Source organism: Phodopus roborovskii, unplaced genomic scaffold (genome assembly GCF_943737965.1).
Source record: "Phodopus roborovskii unplaced genomic scaffold, PHOROB, whole genome shotgun sequence".
NCBI lineage: Eukaryota > Metazoa > Chordata > Mammalia > Rodentia > Cricetidae > Phodopus > Phodopus roborovskii.
Genome location: NW_026126434.1, coordinates 28,040,221 through 28,061,043, shown reverse-complemented (window position 1 = coordinate 28,061,043; position 20,823 = coordinate 28,040,221). Strand labels below are relative to the sequence as shown.

At 43.5% G+C, this 20,823-nt stretch overlaps 2 protein-coding genes across 2 annotated transcripts in view; both read left to right on the top strand.

Moving 5' to 3' along the window:
- Window positions 1-216: 216 nt before the first annotated feature.
- Snrpc (small nuclear ribonucleoprotein polypeptide C) lies at window positions 217-11,553 on the top strand. Its single transcript, XM_051187200.1, has 6 exons — window positions 217-288; window positions 578-620; window positions 1,861-1,969; window positions 5,581-5,670; window positions 7,970-8,074; window positions 11,198-11,553. Exons 1-6 carry the CDS (start codon window positions 281-283, stop codon window positions 11,320-11,322), a joined length of 480 nt encoding a protein of 159 aa, XP_051043157.1. The 5' UTR covers window positions 217-280; the 3' UTR covers window positions 11,323-11,553.
- Window positions 11,554-19,550: 7,997 nt separating this feature from the next.
- The window catches only part of Bltp3a (bridge-like lipid transfer protein family member 3A), a 46,190-nt gene continuing 44,917 nt past the window's right edge, over window positions 19,551-20,823 (top strand). Inside the window, exon 1 of the mRNA XM_051187174.1 lies at window positions 19,551-19,884. Within this exon, the coding sequence (XP_051043131.1) occupies window positions 19,841-19,884 (44 nt within the window). The 5' untranslated portion in view covers window positions 19,551-19,840. The remainder of the gene's footprint in view (window positions 19,885-20,823) is intronic.

Below are 20,823 nucleotides of genomic sequence, written 5' to 3'. Positions count from 1 at the left end.
CAGCAGAGCAGGGGAAACACTAGAAGATGTGCTCTTTGGAACCCTTTGTTTAAAGAACGAAATAACACACTTCCAAGCGCGAAGGACCGATCACGAGTAACCGAGCGCGGACTGAACCTCATAGGCACCCATAGCACACTTCCTCGCCGTCCTCAGTAAATGAGAGACCCGAAGCAGAAGTCCCGCCCTCGTCTTTTCTCCCTACGGTCGCGTCGGCGCAGGCTGTGTGCGTCATTTCCCGGCGGCGTGGAACCAGGTAGCCAACGGCCTGCGGAGCAACATGCCTAAGTGAGTGTGGGTCTGAGGACTGGCGGAGTCTCGGCGGTCAGCCGGGTCTTCGTGAGAACGGCGGGCCGCGGGTTCTGGTTCTTGCTACTCCGAGGCTGCTCCGAGCGCCTTGGTGACATGCCGGGTCGGAAACGCGGCGCTCTTGCCGCCCCTGCAGAGTGGGCTCGGCTCCTCCCCACGCAGTCCCGGCTTCTGTCAGAATGCTTTGTTTGACGCCTTAGAATCTGAGCTTGAGGTTTTTTGTTTGTTTGCACATCTAAGTGTTTTCATATTCTTTTTGTTTTCTCAGGTTTTATTGTGACTACTGTGATACGTATCTTACCCATGATTCTGTAAGTGGAACGTCTTTTCATAGTCTCAAAACGCCTCGTATGCAAAATAAGATTTTTGTTTTAATTCCAGCCTGCTGGAACCTTTACTACCACTGTTCATAGAAAGTAATTGGGAAGCGCATTCTTTTTTTACACCCTTTCAGTGGTGGTCTTTGTAAGTGGAAGATATTTGCAGAATAATAAAGCTTTAGATTTATGAGGATGAAAACATTCGCATATGCAAAATCTGCATTGGCCTGTAATCTCAGTACTTGAGAGGCTGAACCAGGAAGATGGTGAATTTCAGGTTAATCTAGGATACGTATTGAGGCCTTGTCAAAATAACTCTTCCCCAAAACCCAGGAGTGAGCTCCTACAACTCAGTTTTTTTTCCCTTTTATTTTAAAGACAAGGTTTCTCTTTGTAGGGAAAGCACTCTATAGATCAGGCTAGCCTTGAACTCAGAGATCTGCCTGCCTCTGCCTCTTGAGTGCTGGGGTTAAAGGTGTGGGCCACCACCAGCTGGCTCAAATATTTGATTATATCATTATTCAAAAGTTTTATTAATGCCCTGTGTTGGTGATCAGCCTGGTCTACAGAGCTAGTTTGAAGGTAGTAGCCAAGGGTGTTACACAGAGAAATCCTGTCTCAAAAACATGCAAACAAACAAACAAAAGTTTTCATGGTAGACTGTCAGGAGCAGGGGAGGCAGACTGTCAGGAACTTACCTGTGATGTTCATAGTTAAGCTGATAGGAGTTTGCTGCTCACTCTTCACTCTATGGGCTGTTATCTGTGAAGGGTGTGGACAGTGCTGTTATAACTGGAAAAGCTTTATAGAGAAAACCTCTAGAGGGACACAGGCTCTAGTCATGGTCTGGCCTAATTGCATTGGTAGATGGAGTGGGTGGGTTGTAAGCATCATTGAGTTGGGCATTGGCTTCCTGGATGTGTGTGCTTGTTATGTAGATCAGGTTATCCAGCTGCTTCTACCCCGAATGCTGGTATTGAAGGCAACCAGCTTAAAGTACTGTATTCTCATAACAGTGTTGCTTAAGTATTGAAGCAATTATTTTCCTGTGGAGAAACCCGAGGGCATTAAAATAGCACTGTGATTCAGACCAGGGGCATGCACACTTTTTCTAAAATAGCAAATTGTGTTTTTAGATTTGTAAATATCTAGTCTTTATAATATCCAAAGCTTTTCAACTTTTTAGTTTTGGAAATTTGCTTCTTTGTCTGACATGGTTTTTGTTTTGCAGCCATCTGTGAGGAAGACACACTGCAGTGGTCGGAAACACAAAGAGAATGTAAAAGACTACTATCAGAAATGGATGGAAGAGCAGGCTCAGAGCCTAATTGACAAAACAAGTATGTCTTGGTCTCTGGTCCCAATATAATAGAATAGTCCCTTTTTTTTAAAAATCACACTCTGTGTGATACACAGGGCCATTTGCTTGTGTTGAATGAGTGGAGTGGAAAGTTACTTGTTTCCCAGGAATCCCAGGAATATCGGAACACATTAATTCTAATTATTGAGATAATGCATCAGAGAACACCTCTGTGCTTTCTGGTTAGGCTGGGAGGTGGAGTAGAGAAGATGGGGTTTCCTACGATTTTTCTGTTTCTGGCAACAAGATTTTGTAGCACATTTATATGAGCCTATTTTTGCAAAATTACAGTCCATAATTTTTTTTCTTTAAAGATTTATTTATTTTTATATGCATTAGTGGTTTGCCTACATGTATATCCGTGAGGGTGTTAGGTACACTGGAACTGGAGTTACATACAGTTGTGAGCTGCATTTGCAGGTGTTAGGAATTGAACCCAGGTCCAGTTCTCTTAACCCCTGAAATATCTTTTCAGCTCTTGCAATCTGTAATTTTTTGTTTGTTTGTTTTTCTGAGACTGGGTTTCTCTGTGGTTTTGGAAGCTGTCCTGGAACTAGCTCTTGTAGACCAGGCTGGACTCGAACTCACAGAGATGTGCCTGCCTCTGCCTCCTGAGTGCTGGGTTTTAAGGCATGCGTCACTGACACCCAACACAATACATAATTTTCAGAAGATTTTTTTTCATAATTAGAAAATGTAGGAGTGGCTTTGAGAGACTTTATTTTGGCTTTCATGTTTGTAGCTCTGGCAAAAAGAGGTAAAGCTGGAAGGTGGTGGTGCACGCCTTTACTCCCAGCACTTGGAAGTCAGAGGGAGGTGGATCTTGTCTACAAAGTGAGCTTCATGACAGCCAAGGTTGCACAGAGAAACTCTGTCTGTAAACACCAAAAAAGAAAAAAGGAAGTAGTAGTCAGAAGAATCCTACCTGTTGTGAAAAAACAGTCTGAATGTGTTCTGGACTATATTCTGGATTTGCTGTATCTTTATGTTCATTAGGAATCTTCAAGACTTTGCATTTATTGTAGACCATGGATTGTATTTGAAACAGAGCCTTTTCTAAGCATTTACTTAGTTTCATGTGGTACATGTGGGTCTCCAACTTGTTGGGTATGTTGGAGGATGAACTTGAATTCTAGATCCTCCTGTCTCAGATTCTCAAGTCCCAGGGTTACAGACATGTGTTTGGTCTGTTTGTGTGCCCATGCATCTACATACATGTGGAAGTCAAAGAAGGGTGCCGGAGGTCTTACTCTCACTCTTTATGTTGGCCATAGCATCTCAAATGTAGCCTTGGCTTTCCATGAACTCATCGGGACCTGCCTGCTTCTGCCTTCTAAGTGCTGGGATTAAAGGCAATTGTCTCCATGCCTGGTTTCTGCTCCTATCACTCTGGGACTTATTCCCTGAGCAGAATCCTTCATTGAACCTGAAGTTTGTCTTTTCAGCTAGCCTATCTGGCCATTGAGAGTTGGGATCTACTTCTGTCTGTTCCTTATACAGGGGTTCCAGGCATGCATGGCTATGCCTGGTTTTAATGTGGGATCAATGGATTTGAACTCAGGTCCTTATGCTTGAGCAAGAACTCTTATACACTGATCCATCTCTCCAGCTTCGTTTGGGTATTTTGGAACTTGTGGCAATCCTCCCTTCATAGGTTAGAGGTAATATTTCCAGTAATGCTATTATGCCCAGCTAAATAAGTTCTTTTAATGGTAGGCTTTTGAAGCAGGGTAGGCAGACTGTCAGGAACTCAGTTAAGCCCATATGAGTTTGCTGCTCATTCTTTACTCTATGGGCTGTCATCCTGTACAGGATGTAGACAGTGCTGTACTAACTGGGAAAGCTCTATAGAGAACCTCCAGAGGGGCACAAACTCTAGTCATGGTCTGGCCTACATTGCATTTGTAGATGGAGTGGATAGGCTGCAGGCATCACTGAGTTGGACATTGGCTTCCTGAGAGTGTGATTTATTTATTTATTTAGGGTGGTTTTTGGTTTTGTTTTTTGGGGTTGTTTGTTTTGATACAGGATTTGCTGACCTGGAACTAACTCTGTAGAGTAGGCTGGCCTTGAACTCAGATATTTTCCTGCCTCTTTCTGCCTTCTAAGTGCTGGGATTAAAGGCCTATGCCACCACCACCTAGCTTGGTTTGGATTTTTTGAGCTGAGGACTTGCTTTACAGTCCTGGCTAGCTTTGAACTCTTGAGCCTTCTGCCACTGCCTGTTCAATGCTGGGCTGATAGACTTTTGCCACTATACTATTTATTTGACTCTTCTGAAGTCACATAGATAATTCCCTTTTTTTTTTTTTTTTTTTTTTTTTTTTTTTTTGAGACAGGGTTTTCCTGCATAATAGCCCTGTCCCTGTATCCCTGGCTGTTCTGGAACTTGCTCTGTAGATCAGGCTGGCCTTGAACTCCATAATCTCTGCCTCCCTAGTGCTGGGACTAAAGACAAGTGCCACCATTGCCTGAAAATGAAAAAGTCATTGTGGTAGGCCTTTGTTAAAATGATAGTTTCCTTCAGTGCAGTCTGTTGATTTCAAATATGTGTCGCCTCTACATCTGGTCAGAGCATTTGTCTCAGAAGAGGTAAGTAAGGGATATACATAAATTTTACTCCGGATGGGAGGAGACATGTTTTAAAGCCTGTTAAAACCTGGCATTTGGGCGTGGATTGTACATTTTTTAAATAAAACTAATGGCTTGAATTAGTTACAAACTAAATTTTTTAAATGTAGAGACAGACTCATTATATTGCCTGAATAGGTCTCACAATCCTGTATTCAAGTTCTCCATCAGTTATGCCTGAGTCATGAGCCCTCCCATCCCCCCAAGACCACCAGGGAGTCTTGAGTTTGTATCCAAAAGCAAAGAGTCTTTACTGCATGCTTGAGCTTGGACTTTCCATCCTCTTTGACATAGTTGGATAATGGAGCGCACTGAGCTCAACTATGGCAGTGTTTTTAAGGACTAAAGGACAGGGGTGGGTTGGGGGGAAGGTAGGGGAATTCTGGATTCAGATGGGGGTTGAATTCCTGATTGGGCAGGAGTGAGGTAACAAGTTCTTTCAAACAGTGATTGGTACGGGTGTTGCTGCAAGGAAATTGGCAATCTCTATACAAGTTAGGTAACCTGTTCTTAATGTTCTGGAGCATCTAGTGCTTGTTTTTCTCTATTCTGATTGGTTTCCCTGCAGGGTACAGTTTGTGGCTCTTCCTGGTTATTATAAGGATGAGGCCTAGTCCCAGTATTGTTAGCCTGAAGCCTGTCATGCTTCACTGATAGTAAGTTAGGCCTCTTCATCTTGAATGCTGGGGTTATAGGTGTATACCAACATGACTGGTTACACAGGTATTTTAGCTATTAAATGGATTAAATTATAAGAAAACTTTTAGTATCTAAATTAGTAAATCAGTTAATTGTAGCAATTATGTATCTCAATTTTAAAACTGTAGTGCTACATGTAGTAACTTTAGAATACTTTCTAGAGTGCAGTAAATATAGTTAAGGATTTCAAAGAAAGAAGGTGGTTATTGTAGTAAATGAGTTGCTGCATTATTAACATCGTTTTTTCTTTTCTTGCTTAAGCGGCTGCATTTCAACAAGGGAAGATCCCTCCAGCTCCATTCTCTGCTCCTCCTCCTGCTGGGGCCATGATCCCACCTCCCCCCAGTCTCCGTAAGTCTGAAACTTTGTGTTAGATGTGCAGCTGCTCACATTATCCTTTATTAGCTTGTCACATAGTTGGCTTCCAAAGACTTGTAGACTGATTAGGTAGTTTCCTAATTGGAAAACAATAGAACTTCAACAGTATAATTTCCTCTTGTGTGAGTGTAGAAGTGCATGTGTTCACATGGAGACTGCAGGCCAATCTTGGTGTCATCCACCTTGTGGTTTTGTTTTTAGTGTGTGTCGTGACTCAAGGCACGCACCACCACTGCCTGGCTTTCAATTCAGTTCTTAATTCTTACATGGAAACTACTTTCAGACTAAGTTACCTTCCCAGCTTTTAGTGGTCTAAATTTATTTATTTATTTGTTTGTTTTTCGAGACAGGGTTTCTCTGTGGCTTTGGAGGCTGTCCTGGAACTAGCACCTAGCTCTTGTAGACTAGGCTGGTCTTAAACTCACAGATTTGCCTGCCTCTGCGATTAAAGGGGTTTGCCACCCCCACCACCACCTGCGTGTATGCCTGCACTCCAGAAGAGGGCACCAGATCTCATTATAGATGGCTGTGAGCCACTGTGGTTGCTGGGAATTGAACTTAGGACCTCTGGAACAGCAACCTGTGCTATTAACCTCTGAGCCATCTCTCCAGCCCATTTTAATGATGTAAATTATAAAGTAGTTTTAAAATTAACAGTTCTTTTGTTTAGTTTGTGGGAAGTAAAGTCTTAGGTTAGGCTTGTCCCACTAGCTCCCGTAACTTAAATTAACCCATTTCTGTTAATCTATGTCCTTTCATTTACCAATAATCTTGCTTCTGTGTCTCCATGCATCTTTCTCCTGTACCTAAATTTCTTCTCCTTTCTTTCTCTGTCTGCAAGTCCCACATGTACTACCTGCCTAGCTATTGGTCATTCAGCTTTTTATTACACCATTGACAGCAATACACCTTCACACAGTGTGTAAAACATCCCATAACATACATACCTAATCCTGTGAAAGGTGAGACTAGTTGACAGTGGAGTAGATCGTGAGCCTTTGTTCTCTGGGAAGGCATGTTGTTTATGTATTGGACAGGAGGGTATCTGGTACAAGGTCATTGTCCTTTTGCTACCCCGGGAGTGTTCAGACTGGACTTGTATGTTATGGATGTGAACAAAGAACTGGGCTGCTTAGGGCAGTTGCTCACTGATGGCCTGTCAGACTCTCTGGGTGCTCAAGCAGCTTCCAGATCACTGGAGCCTCTACATTTTTCCTCCTTTGATCTTTTTACATAGTGAGTCCGTATCTCAAAACAAACAAATAACAACCAAAAACAAATACATTTTTACATACATTTTACATAAAGTTTTATGTGTATGAGTGGTTTGCCTACAGATACTGTACTGTATGTGTGTGTGAGCCTGGTGCCAGAAGAGATAGAAGATGGCAGTAGATCCCCTGGAACTTATTTCTGCCAGGCAGTGATGGCACACACCTTTAATCCCAACACTTGGAGGCTGAGGTTGGCAGATCTCTGAGTTCTAGGACATCCAGGGCTACAGAGAGAAGTCTTGTCTCAAAAACAGTAAGTCGCTGTGTGGTTGCTGGGTCTTGAACCCAGGACCTCTGGAAGAGCATCAAGTGTTCTTCACCCGAGTGGTCCCTGTAGCCCTTGTGATTTGTTTTTATAGGAGATAAGTGTCCTGAGGATTGAGCCCAGCTGCCTTGTATACTCTTGAGTTCACACTAAGCACAGACTTACCACTGAGCTGAGTGCTGAGCCCCAGGCATTTCAGATGCTACAAGGATTCACCTTATTTTTACACTTTTGTCAAGCCAGCCTTGTTATTATTGCTTTTATGTTTTGTTTTGTTATTAGAAACAGGGTTTCTCTATAGCCCTGGATATCTTGGAACTTACTAAGTACACTATGCTGGCCTAGGACTCAAAGCTATGCACATGTCACTATCTCCTGAGTGCTGGGATTTTATTACCACTTTTTTTTTTGTTTGTCTGTTTTGGTTGTTTGTTTGTTTGTTTGTTTTTCCAGACAGGGTTTCTCTGTGGTTTTGGAGTCTGTCCTGGAACTAGCTCTTGTAGACCAGGCTGGTCTTGAACTCACAGAAATCCCCCTGCCTCTGCCTCCCCAGTGCTGGGATCAAAGGCGTTCGCCACCACTGCCTGGCTATTTACCGCTTTTTAATCACAAAAGTTTGACATGTTAGAATAAGAAACCATAGAACGTTTATTAGTTAGAGATTAACTAGTTGTGAGAGGAAAGTGTCAGCATGCAAACCTGCTTTAACCACAGCCTCCATTGTCTATTTTAGCGGGTCCTCCTCGCCCTGGTATGATGCCTGCACCCCACATGGGAGGCCCTCCCATGATGCCGATGATGGGCCCCCCTCCTCCTGGGATGATGCCTGTAGGACCTGGTGAGTTGGAATGTGTCACATTTTAGTTGTGCAGTGAGTTTTAGTTCTGCATTAAGGGGAATTCTGTTAGCTGTAAGTATTGTAACAGTGAATTTGGTTGGTCTTTAATGATAAAGATTTGGTTTGTCAATATGTCTGAATAACTTAATGACCTGTGACCTGTGTTTTGAAAGCAGTGTGAGGCTGCCCCCTCCACCAACTGGATTTCTCTGTGTAGGTTTGTAGCCTGGTCTGACACTCTCCCTTGAACTCACAAGAGCTCCATCTGCCTCTGCCTCCCAATTGCTGGGTTTAAAGGCATATGCCACCACCTACCTAGCAAGGCTCTTTCTCTTTGGTTTTTTAAGACAGGGTTTCTCTGTGGCTTTGGAGGCTGTTCTGGAACTAGGTCTAGTACATTACACCAGGCTAGTCTCGAACTCACAGAGATCCACCTAAGGTTCCCCCTTCTTAATCCCTCCATTTTTTTTTTCTGGCCACTTTCAATGAGGTGGATAAACTTGTATCTTGTATCTGGGGGTGGAAGAAAGGTAGTTTCTGTTTTGATTTGATGTAGAGCTGCCTCTTGTTGGAGATTTACTCTCAAAGATTAACTACACCTGATCAGTAAGTATACCATTGGCTTATTAGTGTGGATGTTACAGGGATGGGAGAATATAGAGGGCAGATTTACTGGTTTAGGAACTCAACACACAACCAGGTGATTTAGATTGAGTTATTATTTAATATTTCTGAGACAGTCTTACTATATAAACTAGGTTGCCTGGAACTCATGGAGATCTACTTGCCTCTTGTCTCCCAAAGCTGGAATTAAAGACACGTGCCACCATGACCTGCTTTTTTTCTCTAAATCAGTGTCACAAAATAAAATTCCTAGTTTAAAGATGTTGGGAACCAGGAATTGAAAGAAATGTAGCTGGGCATGGTGGCACACACCTCTAATCCTTCTGGAGTGATCCTCATTACTCAAGAGACTATTTTGAGGCAAAATAAGCAATGTAGCAAACCCCGTTTTTCTTTTTTCCTTTCTTTATCTTTTTTTTTTTTTGTTTTTTTTGTTTTTTTTTTTTTTTTTTTTTTTTTTTTTTTTTTGTTTTTTTTGTTTTTTTTTTGTTTTTCGAGACAGGGTTTCTCTGTGTAGCTTTGGAGCCTGTCCTGGAACTCACTCTGTAGATCAGGCTGGCCTCACAGAGATCCACTTGCCTCTGCTCCAGAGTGCTGGGACAAAAGGCCACCAATGCCCAGCTGCAAACCCTGTTTTTCTAAAACAAACAAACAAAAAAAAAAAAAACAAACAATAAAAAGCAAATGATGGGGGAATGGGAAAGATGACTTCCAGGGGTTGGCTCTCATTGCGCGAGCATGTTGAAGCTGGGTCTGTAGCTGTGGATGGCCATTTTTTTTTTTTACTTTTACTACCCTGTATGTGTTCCAAGACTTTATAGTCAGTTAAAAGGTGAAAGAGTTAAATACACTGTGGATAGTGAGAGTACAAATGTTCAGGTGTCCAGTTTGGATGCTTTATCTGAACCAGTATCCTGTAAACCCACATATAGATCCCCAAGTGTGGATGTGCTTGTGACTTCAGGGTACAGTAACACATGCTATCATTGATATTGCTCCTTACAGTTTCAGTGCCTATTGTATTGTCATTTCTCACATACATTGTGTGTGTGTACGTACGACATATCAGTTGCCCTCCTGTGGTGTGGGAAAGAGGGTATGTGGAATTTTGAGAAGTAGTTTTACTCTTGCAACCCAGGATGCCTTGAACTCAGGAACCCTCTGTCATCCCAGAGTGCTGGCATTATAGGCTTGTACCCCACATCCAATTTTGAATATGGTTATATCTTGAACTATATATACCACAAGCCTTTAATCAAAATTAGTTAAAAGAAACAATTTTGGGATACCAGGATGCATTTGTAATTTCAGTGTACCCACCCCAACTGATTATTTTATTTTCCTTGTTGAGATAAAGGCTCAGTGTGGAACCTTGGTAGGTTAGACTGGGATTAAGTAACCAGGCCGGCCTTACTCACTACACTCATCTTGCCTCTGCCACCCATGTGCTGAATTACAGGCAAGTGCCATTATGCTTGCAAATACTTAGAAGGAATTCATACAGCAGAAAAGTTATAGAGCATAATAGCAAAATGAACATTCATGATCCCATCATCCAGATGAGGACTAGACAGTCAGTTGTACTGAAGCTGAAGTTGCTTCTCTGGTTCCCCCCCCCCCCCCAAGTCTTTGTATTCCAATTGATATAATTCCTGATTGCTTGCTATTTTTTCTTTTGAGCTAAATGCAGGTACTATTAGGTTTTCAACCTGGGTCTGATCACCTTCCCATAGTTCCCAATAGTCACTTAAGTGGTGAAACTATCCTCAGAGCCTGGACATAGAGGAGACAGCTCCTATTACATGGTAGAGATAATTGGCTAAAAAAAGCTGATGGGGCCAGGTATGGCAAACATACCTTTAATCTCAATGATTAGGGAGGCAAAGGCATGGGGGGTCTCTGAGTTAAGGCCAGCCTGATCTACATAGCCAGTTTCAGGACAGCCAGGGCTAAACAGAGAAACCCTGTCTCACCCAGAAATAACAACAGCAATAAAAGTAAAAAAACAAAACAAAAAAAAAAAAAAAAAACAAAAAAAACAAACCAAACAAACTGAGCAAAGCAGAACTAGTGTTCCTGGTGCCTTGTGAAGAACGGTGGTCTATTTATAGCCACTGTTGTCACTAGATTAGGGTTGCTAGAGTTTTCTGTACTGACTTTTTCATCTTAGTTTGATGTCTTAAGTAATTTAAAATTTGAATTTGTTGCATTTTTTTTCTGTCTTTTTCTAGTATTTATCAGGATCCACTTTTTAGTGTTTTGTTTGTTTGTTTTTTCTGAGACAGGGTTTCTCTGTGTATCCCTGGCTGACCTGGAACTCACTCTGTAAACCAGGCTGGTCTCAAACTCACAGGGATCCTCCTTCCTGCCTCTACATCCTGAGTGCTGGGATCAATTATTAAAAGTGTATACAGCCACTGCCCAGCTCAATTGAAGTCCCAAACTACTGTCTCATGAATGTTGTTTCTCATTCTTTTTCCTCTTTGTTTTGTCCCACAGCTCCTGGAATGAGGCCTCCCATGGGTGGTCACATGCCCATGATGCCTGGGCCGCCAATGATGAGACCTCCTGCTCGTCCTATGATGGTGCCCACTCGGCCCGGCATGACTCGGCCAGACAGATAAGAGCAGAAAGGCTCTGTATCAGTTTTGTATTTCTTGTTTTATTTCACCAGATTATGGTGCTGAGCTTGAGTGTTTTCCAGCTGCATGACAGGGAAGACTTCCCCTTTCCTAATAGAAAATAGTTTTGGAGGGGAGAAGTGGGATTTAAAAAGTGCAGTTCTCACTTACATTGTGAAAAATGAAAATAAAATTGTCAGCTCTTTTCGTTAAAAGTGTGTCCCTTTTTCCTTCCTTCTATGTTCTGTGTTCTGTAAAGGATGTGAAGCCAGCTGTGTTGTATTAGTTTGTTCTGCAGCATGTCTCATGTGAGACTCTTTAGCCATGGTGTGAGGCCCTGTGCTTGCCTGTCTGTTTACTTAAATTTCCTAATTATAGGATTTTAGAAAAAAATTTCTTTTGGATTCTCAGATAGGATGTTTTTCTTTTGAGACAAGGTTTCTCTGTGTAGCCTTGGTTGTCTTGGAACTCGTTCTGTAGATCAGGTTGACCTTGAACTCAGATCTGTCTGCTGAGACTAGAGGGGTGCACTACCATTGTCTAGCTATGAAATTAAATTTAAAAAAAGAAAAGTTTATATGTCTAAGCCAGGCATGGTAATACATACCCATAATCCTAACATCAAGGCCAGCCTGGGCTTTATAAAAACCTATCGGAGCCAGGCATGGTGACCTCAGTGACTAAGGTCAGCTTGGCCACTTGAAAAATACTTCTCAAAATCTAGTCTACAGAGCAATTTCCTGGATTGCCAAGTGTACACAGAGAAACCCTGTCTCAAAAAACCAAACCTTTTTTGTTACATTCATGTGTGTTTGTGAGTGTGGATGTCAGAAGGCTTGTGACAACTGGTTCTCATTACAGCTACCATCTGACTCCCCAAGATTGAACTCTTGATTATTAGCCTAAATTACTTTACCCATTTTAGCCACTTAGTCCTTTTTCTCAGATCCCCTCCTTGGCCTTTTGCCTTGCGGTGTGGCAGGGGCACAGTGTAAGAAAGGGTCTCCAGTCCCTGTTGGCCTTGAATTCAGTTTACAGCTAAGGTTGCCCTTGAACTGCTGCCACCTCTACCTCCCTAGTACTGGGATGACAGGTGTGTACTATCATTTCCAGCTTGCTTTTTTTTCCCCTTGGGGGTTTAGGGGTGGTGTTGAGGCAGTGTTGAGGCACCGTGTAACAGTCCTGGCTGTCTTGAAACTCGCTTTGTAGACCAGGCTGGCCTTAAACTCACTGAAATCCATGTGCCTCAGCCTCCTAAGTGCTAGGATTAAAAGCATGCATCACCATGGCCCAGCATTTCCAGATGGCTCAATATTGCCGGGCAGTGGTGGCGAATGCCTTTCTTTAGTCTCAGCACTTGGGAGCAAGAGGCAGGCCGATTTATATCTGAGTTCCAGATGAGCCTGGTCTACAGAGTGAGTTCCATGACAGGCTCTAATGCTACAGAGAAACATTGTCTTGAAAAACAAAACAAAAATGGCTTGATATCTACATGATTTGTAAAATTGTGGAGGTTCTTTTTCTGAGTTGATTGAACTTAGTGTATTTAATTTTGAAAGGATTCAGTAAATAAAATAGTACATATATCTAGATGTGATTAATATTGTCAGCTTGACAGCATCTGGATCCAACCTGTGAAAATAACAGGACTTAACTAAGTAAGCACAGCACAGAGACAAACAATCAGTTTGCTAAGTCATCCACTGCTTTAGGTTTTCTGTACTCTGGGCCACTTGGCCATCTGTGCAGAGGTGAATAAATTAAGAGTTCAACTGCCTCAACACAAGCCCCCAAATCCAGTTACTGAAAGGGGTATACTGTTTGCTTTGGCCCCAACTAGAACATCTTGCTTCCTTGATGTCATTGAGACAGTTACATTGCTCAGAAATCAAGCTTGCTAACTTTTGTCAGTCTTCTAAGAGTGAAGAACAGGTGTCAGGTGGATTGTTCACTCTGCAAAGTTCAGGAAGTTCACATCCATTTCTCAGCTCATGGTTTGGAATAATTTAATTACTTGTTTCTGTAAAACAGACCTCCCTGTCTTTCCTGGTTATCAATCTGGAACTTTTCCTTGTTGCATGTGTCTGTGTTCAAGTGTCAGTGGGCACATGTGGATGTCCACTGTCTGCCTGAATCACTTGTGTGTTTGCTGAGGCAGGATTTCTTGTTGAACAGAGAGCTCTATCCATGATTTGGTTAGGTTAGGTAGCCAGTATGCATCAGGGGTCCCATCTCCATACTCAAGTACAGGAACACAGCTGTAAATGGGGTTCTTAACTGGTCTAGATAATAAATAAAAAGTTAGAATCAGATATACAGAAAAATGCTGAGAAATCAGAGAGAAGGAGCAAGCCACAGCCACACCTTAGCTCCTTAGAGTCTCAGCAGACCAGAGCGAGTTCCTGTTTCTCAGTGCTTATATCCTGTTTCTGCCCAGCTACCTTACTTCCTGTCTGTCTGTACAGCCCTCCAGACCTCTATGGTTAGCTAAGCGGCAAGCTCCATTCCCTGACCCCCAGACAGGCTTTATTTGTACAAGCAAGTTATCACCACAGCCATTGCGTCTGCCCTGCTTCCCTATGGGTGCTGGAGGCCCAGATCCCTGTCCTGCTTACAAAGCCACCAGTTTACCCACTGAGTCACCTTGCCAACTCTGGGACTACTTTTAGGTCAGGCCAACCCAACTCCTAGACACACTGCTGCTACCACCTTCACAGGCAGCTGTGGAGAAATATCAATGTCAATATGCACATATAGGAAGCACCTTACAGCAGTGTCCTGTCTCCAGGCTTCAGAAGCTGCTTTTAGAGAGTCCTGCCTGCCTCTGCCTCCTGAGTGCTGGTATTAAAGGCATGTACTGCCTGCCGTGCTTGCCTTTACATAGTGGTGTGTGTGTGTGTTAGTTATGAGATAGGGTTTCTCAGTTTTTCTGTGTAGCCCTGACTTCTGGAATTCTGTAGAGCAGGCTGGCCTCAGACTCAGAGATCCACCTGCCTCTACCTCCAGAATGCTGGGATAGAAGGTGTGCACCACACTTGGGCTACATAATGGATTTAAAAGAGAAAGAGATGCTGTGTATACCGACAGAAAAAGCCAAGACAAGCTTGGTTCTGTGCCTTGGATGGTTCATAAAAAAACAAGTCATATAGATGATACATAACTATTAACAGATAATTTATTTTTTGTTTTGTTTTTTGTTGTTTTTTTTTATTTTGAGACAGGATTTCTCTGTATCGCTTTGGAGGCTGTAGATCAGGCTGGTCCCAAACTCATACCTGTCTCTGCCTTACGAGTGTTGGGATTAAAGGCGTGTACCACCACTGCCTGGCTAGATAATTTCTTTAAATTCATTGCTGTCCTTAAGGAATTATTTTTAGTTGTCTGTGTTTGAGATAAGCAACTGTTACACTGGTAGCTCAGGAAGAGCAAATAGTAACTGGGGGACAGGGACGAGGGGAGGAAAGTTTGTCCCTTTCTGGTAGCCTGTATTTTGAGTTATTGTTAAAAAATTATCACAAAAACAAAATATCCTTGCCAAACTTATGGTGCCATTGCCATGTGAGGACAGAGAGTGGCCCAAGCCTGCAGTTTACAAGTTTAGTTGACGTAATCAAGTCACAGGGGTCCTTTCTCAAAATAAAGATTTGTTTTGCAGAGGTGGGAGATGGAGAGCGAATAAGGCAAGTTGCCCTCAGGCTTGTGATCTTTCTGTCCTAGCTTCTAACTATAAATTCTAGATTTGGGATTAATAGATCTGGGACTAGGAAATTTCCAGTTTAGAAAAGCTTTTAAACATTTTATTTTATTTTTGTTTTTTTAAGACATGGTGTTGGACCCTAATTCTGGGGTCCTGATGGGCCCGTGGGAGAGCCCCGCGACACAAACACCAAAACCAGGAGATGCAACAGGCAAGAGGTTTTTATTGAACAAGTGCACTCGAGTGACAGCAATCTCGGGGAAAGCTGCACACCCCCCAAAGGGTTCAGGCTCTTTTTATAGAGAAGACCACAAATCAGCATACATGCATGAGGCACAAGGTGATTGATTACAAAGTATGATCTCATGTTTGAGAGATCACCAGGTATGACCTGTTCTTATTCAAAGGATAAACCATAGAATGATTTGGAAAGTCCCCAGACTGTCCGTTGGCCAGGAGTGACCCAAACAAGGCCTGGAATAATTTGTTCCAGGGTTGGGGGCCTATGTCCTTGTTGTGGGCCAAGACCTGTGAGAAACTTTTCTCATACTCTGGCTTTCTCTTGGCTGTACATTTAGAGCCTTCAGTTACTTCACAAAGGTTTGATGATTCAGTAACTAACCTATTTAACAAGATCAGCCTAGCATGACCACTACCCCCATCACCACAGTAACCTTTCTTGTTCTCATAATTTCTGTCTTTTCCTCCCATATCAACGTCCATTCTTTATGATTTTCTGTATTCCACATGCAAAAATTATTCTTCTGCCCCTTTCCTACATCCTTGCTCTGCAAACTAAAATCTTTCAATGGTTTCTCTGTGTAACAACCCTGGCTATCCTGGAATTCACTTTGTAGACCAGTATCACGGTAAATAAGGATAAGGATAAACAAATAGGCCGAATAGATGTTTATTCAGGGAGAAATAACTTACAACCTTGTAACGAGTATGGTTTTTCTGCCTGCCACCTGGTCTTGTCCTATTGTCGCGCCAGCCCCAAATAACACACAGAGACTCTGTATTTGATACAATGCTGTTGGCCCAGTTACTTGTTTCTTATCGGCTAGCTCTGCCTTTAATTATTAACCCATTTCTGCTGATCTATGTATTTCTCTTACCGGGGAGCCGGCGGCATATTGCTTTCTCCAGACTCTCCATCTTGACTCCTCCTTACTACTTCCTATTTCCTCCTTGTCTCCTAGTCCCTCCTATCTTCCTTTCTATTGGCCAACAGTGCTTTATTATTAACCAGTATGAGAAACATACAGAATGACCTCTCCCATCACAACCTAGACAGATGAACACCAGGAAATTCAACCCGATACTCTCCTGTCCGAGTCACGCCAGCAAGAGCTCTCCCTCCGACTCCTTCCACAGGTCACTTCTGCCCATGGCTCCACCCCCAATGGGCATGGTCAGTGCCACAGAAGGACTATCTCACTACAATTCCCCTTTTAGTCTAAAGAAAAGATTTAGGCTTAATACAAAACAGTGAATAACAAGTGTGCTCTAAGAAAAGGAAAATCGAGAACAAAATAACCTACATATCTAGTCCTAGGGTGAAGGCATAATGGAGTTTACAATAGAGTTGTCCTAAGCTGGAAAACTTAAGTCTAGTACCTAATATATCTAATTAGGAAGAGAGAATAATAGTTGTGATAGTTTAATCTTCAACCTCATCAAGACCTGAGAAGGAAAATAACAATACTAGAGTAGACAGGAAGTACGGATAGACAACTTCCAAAAGGTGCAGCAAGGACAGAAACAGCAAGCCACCTGGACAGTCACCTAAGGTCTCACAGCAACGTTGGTACACCCAGTTTTGGCTAAGGCCAAGAGAACTTGACAGACCACAACAACAGCAGGGAAGTAGAATGGCTGTCTTACCCTGACTTGGCAAGGTTAAGCAGTCTTCTATATTTGTCTCCTGCAAGCACATAGGACTGCATGTGCATGGTCAAGGTGGGGGCAATTCTTTGCCCAACAGGCCATTAGCTGAGTCGAGAATGAACTCCAGCAGGAGCAACAACAGTGTCCAACATATTTTCGGGAAAGTGCACGGTGCTGTCAGGAGCAACAGTGTCTCATGTCAATGGAGTACTAATATTAAAACATTTAAATGCCATGTTCTGCATGTCTATGAAGTGATTGAAGATTAAGCATCTATATCTGACTAATCTCATAGGTACAGGAAATATGAGTGAAGATAATCTGTAATACTCAGGAACTTAGCTAAAAAACTGATTAAAACTTCCCTGAGTAAAGCAGGAACAAATACTTAAACGATATAACTATATACATATACATACATATAAATCCCTAAAATAGAGGTAGAGTAGAAATGTCAAGACAAGAGGTAGAACTATAAAGGGCAGTATGATAAATATCCCAAATTGTATCAATATACAAATGTCTTGAATACAAGAAAAGTATACATACATAGAATATGGTAAAAAATAATGTGCATAAAACATTGTAAGTGGAAAGATTTAACACAATATAACAAAATATAAACTTAATTTTACATAGCTTACCACATAAGAATACATAACAATGTAAGCTGTAAAATACTATCTCATTCTTACTCAAATTCTCAAGAAAATAGGCTAATCTACCTATATCCCATCTAAACCATACCTTTCCCAACCATTCCCTATTCCTGTCTAAAAGATAAACCTGAGTGTAAGCATCACCCAATCCTAAATAACTAAAACCAACCCAAAGACTATGACTATTATCCCAAAATTCCAAGGGTAGGGAAAGGGGGCGTCATTATCTTAAGGTTACTTCCTGCTGAAATGGGACGATGATTGCTCCAATGGAAGAAAATTTTTAGCAACCAAATTTCTCAACAGAACTGGCTGTGACATATGTAGCTAGTCACTGTGTGGCAGAAAATTTTTGACTGTAGTTCAGGGTTAGGGTTAGACCAGCCTGGCCTTGAACTCACAGACTTCTGCCTACTTGAGTGCTGGGATTAAAGGCATGTGCCACCACTGCCTGGTGAAAGTTTAAGGAATTTTAGCTGAAGTAAATAAACAGGAGTATAGCCAGGTGTGGTGTACACAGCCGGAATCTTGGCATCAGGAGGCAGAGGCAGGAACACTGCTACAATTTTGATGCTATCCTGGTCTATCTACATAGCAAATTCTGGGCCATCTAGGATACCTTGTCTCAAAACAACAACTCAAGAGTAAACTAGAAGGGCTGTGGGCTAGTGAGATGGCTCAGTGGTTAAATGCTTACTGCTTTAGAGAACCCAGGTTCAGGTCTCAACACCCACACCATGCAGCTCTGTACTGCTTTTAAGTCCAATTCCAAAGGATCTGACAGTTTCTGGCCTCTGCAAGTACCTGCACATGCATGGTGTACATAAATCCACATAGGAACACACACAGATAATAAAAACAATACATCTTTAAAAAGGGGGTGTCTGGGATTGTAGCTCAGTGGTGGAGTGCCTGCCTACCTCAGTTGCACAAGGCACTCAGCTTAATACCTACTACTGCCAAAAACAAAACAAAACAAAACAAAAAAAACCCTCAATCAACCAACAAAGCAAAACCACACTACATAGGAAGAATTGAAGACATCAGTATTCATCTGCATGGTTGCTTCTTTTTCCAAGGGCATTTGGAAGCCATTGCTGAGTATGTTTTTTTTTTTTTTTTTTTTTTTCCCTTCATTTGAATTATGTATAGTACTGGCCATTTGGGAGATTGGTTTATTTTTTATTATTTTATTTTTAACTTTCTAAAAGGAGGCTTTAATGCAAAGTATGCTGTTTACCTTGGGTTTGGTTGGTTGGAGTCCTGACTTCTCAGCAGTTTGTCTGAATGCTGCATTTTGAAATGAGATCCTTGCACTGAGCCATTGTGCTGTGTGGAAACAGGATTCAGCCCTTGTCCCCGTTGCATCGCTCCGGCCAGATGGTATCTTAGACTCCTAGATACAGTGGTGAAGCATGAGCAAGCCTGCTCCACCTGTCCTGAAGGCTTGTGACACTGTTTAACTATGAAGACCTTATGTATTTAATAGAAGCTTCATAACTGCAGATATTTCTTTCCCTTGAAACTGGAAGCATTAAAGGTCAGATTTCTTGGCTCAAAATCACTAGGACATTTTATCAGTCAGGTCACTGGAAACATGTCTTACTGTCCTTGCTCTTTAGGCCTTGAGGCGCTTTCCTTTGGTAGATGTGGTGGCAAGTGAGCTGTGTCATCATTGTGAGATTTCAGACTTAGAAGTTGCAAGAACCATCCAGAGGACACTTGTATATTTTTACTTTTTTGGATTTAGGTCTATCATTGTGACACTGGTTGTCCTGGACCTCCCGATGCAGACCAGGCTGGCCTCGAACTCACAGATCTGCCTGCCTCTGCCTCTGGAGTCAAGAGCCCAGTGCCACTAGCCTGCTCCTTACAGAGTAAACCCGCCCCTCAGCGTTAAGCCATGCCCTTCTCCGTAGGCCCCGCCCCTGCGGCCTCGCCTTTTGCCTGGTGAGCCTCGGTTGCCCCGCCCCTCATGTGGTGCGCCTGTGCCGCCGCGCGCGTTCCCGTCCCTCGCCGCGCGCTTTCGCCACGGGGAGCCGGGAGAGCGGTGTGCGGTCGCGGCTCTTCTCCGCGAGAGGCTGCGGTGCCGCGCGGGTGGGTGGGAACGTGGCGGAACTCCGGGCGCCGCGGCTGGGGCGACAGAGTGCCATGGCGGCAGCCGTGGCTACGGCAGCTGGTACCCGCGCCGCAGCGAGGTGAGGGGCCGCCTCTTCTCCACAGCCGAGGAGGCCACGGCTGTCTGCCTGCCTTCCGCGCGGGCCACGGCTCCGGCATGGCCGGGATCATCAAGAAGCAGATCTTGAAGCACCTGTCCCGGTGAGAGCGCCACCCTGAGTGTCCGGGCCCTTCCCGAACCCCCCCCCATCTCAGGCCGTGCTTGGCTGGCCGGGCGTCCCGGTTCAACTCTCGCCGGCCGTTGTCAGAGCTGCGTTCCTACCTCGCCCCAGCTCGGTCCCCTCCCCCGCGCCGCCACCTCCTCCCTCTGCGCGGGTCACCCGGCTCTTTCCTGGTCCGGACCCGCACGGAGCACAGACAGGCCAGCCGGTTCCTCTGAGCACCGCTGCTCAGCACCAGGCCTCTTCCCGCCTCCAGAGCCGCCCAGCCGCCGCTTCATTGCTCGCTTTGCTCCTGGGTGCTGCATAACCCACGACCCCTTAGATTTGCAGCACCGACGCTGGCTTCTGTGAAGCGAGCTCCTCCTATGTCTGACCCTGTTGCATCATCGTTGAAAAGATGTAAGCCCTTCGCCGGAGACTCGTCCTCCTTTCGGACCTCCCTCCTTTCTCTTTCCGCTTTCTTTCACAGACTAATTGGAGAAAGGTCAGCGGAGTTGGGCATAAAGTTTCAGCAACCTTCCCTTTAAGATGCAGTGGAAGTTTCCTGACAGCCAGTGTCCACTTGTGCGTCGTGTTAGGCCATTCTGAGGCTCGGTATTTGGGGTGTGATGGATTGACTGGCTGTTAAGACAACTTTTAGTTATACCTGAAGGATTCCTGGTCTGTAGGAGATGATGCTACTTGTTAGAACTGGTGGCTGCGAAAAATCAGGAGCTAGTGTTGCAATTAGTTTTCTTTTTCTAGCCTGGGGTTGCTGACAGCTGTTAGTTTAGGTGGTCTCAGTTCCTCTAGTGATCTAGTTTGTCTGAACAGTAGTTAGTGGTTTTAAAGAGAGGGGTGTGTGTGAGTGTTTGTGTGTTCCCAGTTAACATGGAACACCAGGGCTTGTGCTGATGTTTCCTTTCAAGCCTTTTCATTG

Coding starts and splice junctions, on each gene's coding strand:
- Snrpc (XM_051187200.1), top strand. Junction 5,671..7,969: donor CCCACCTCCCCCCAGTCTCC/GTAAGTCTGAAA, acceptor TGTCTATTTTAG/CGGGTCCTCCTCGCCCTGGT. Junction 8,075..11,197: donor GATGATGCCTGTAGGACCTG/GTGAGTTGGAAT, acceptor TTTGTCCCACAG/CTCCTGGAATGAGGCCTCCC.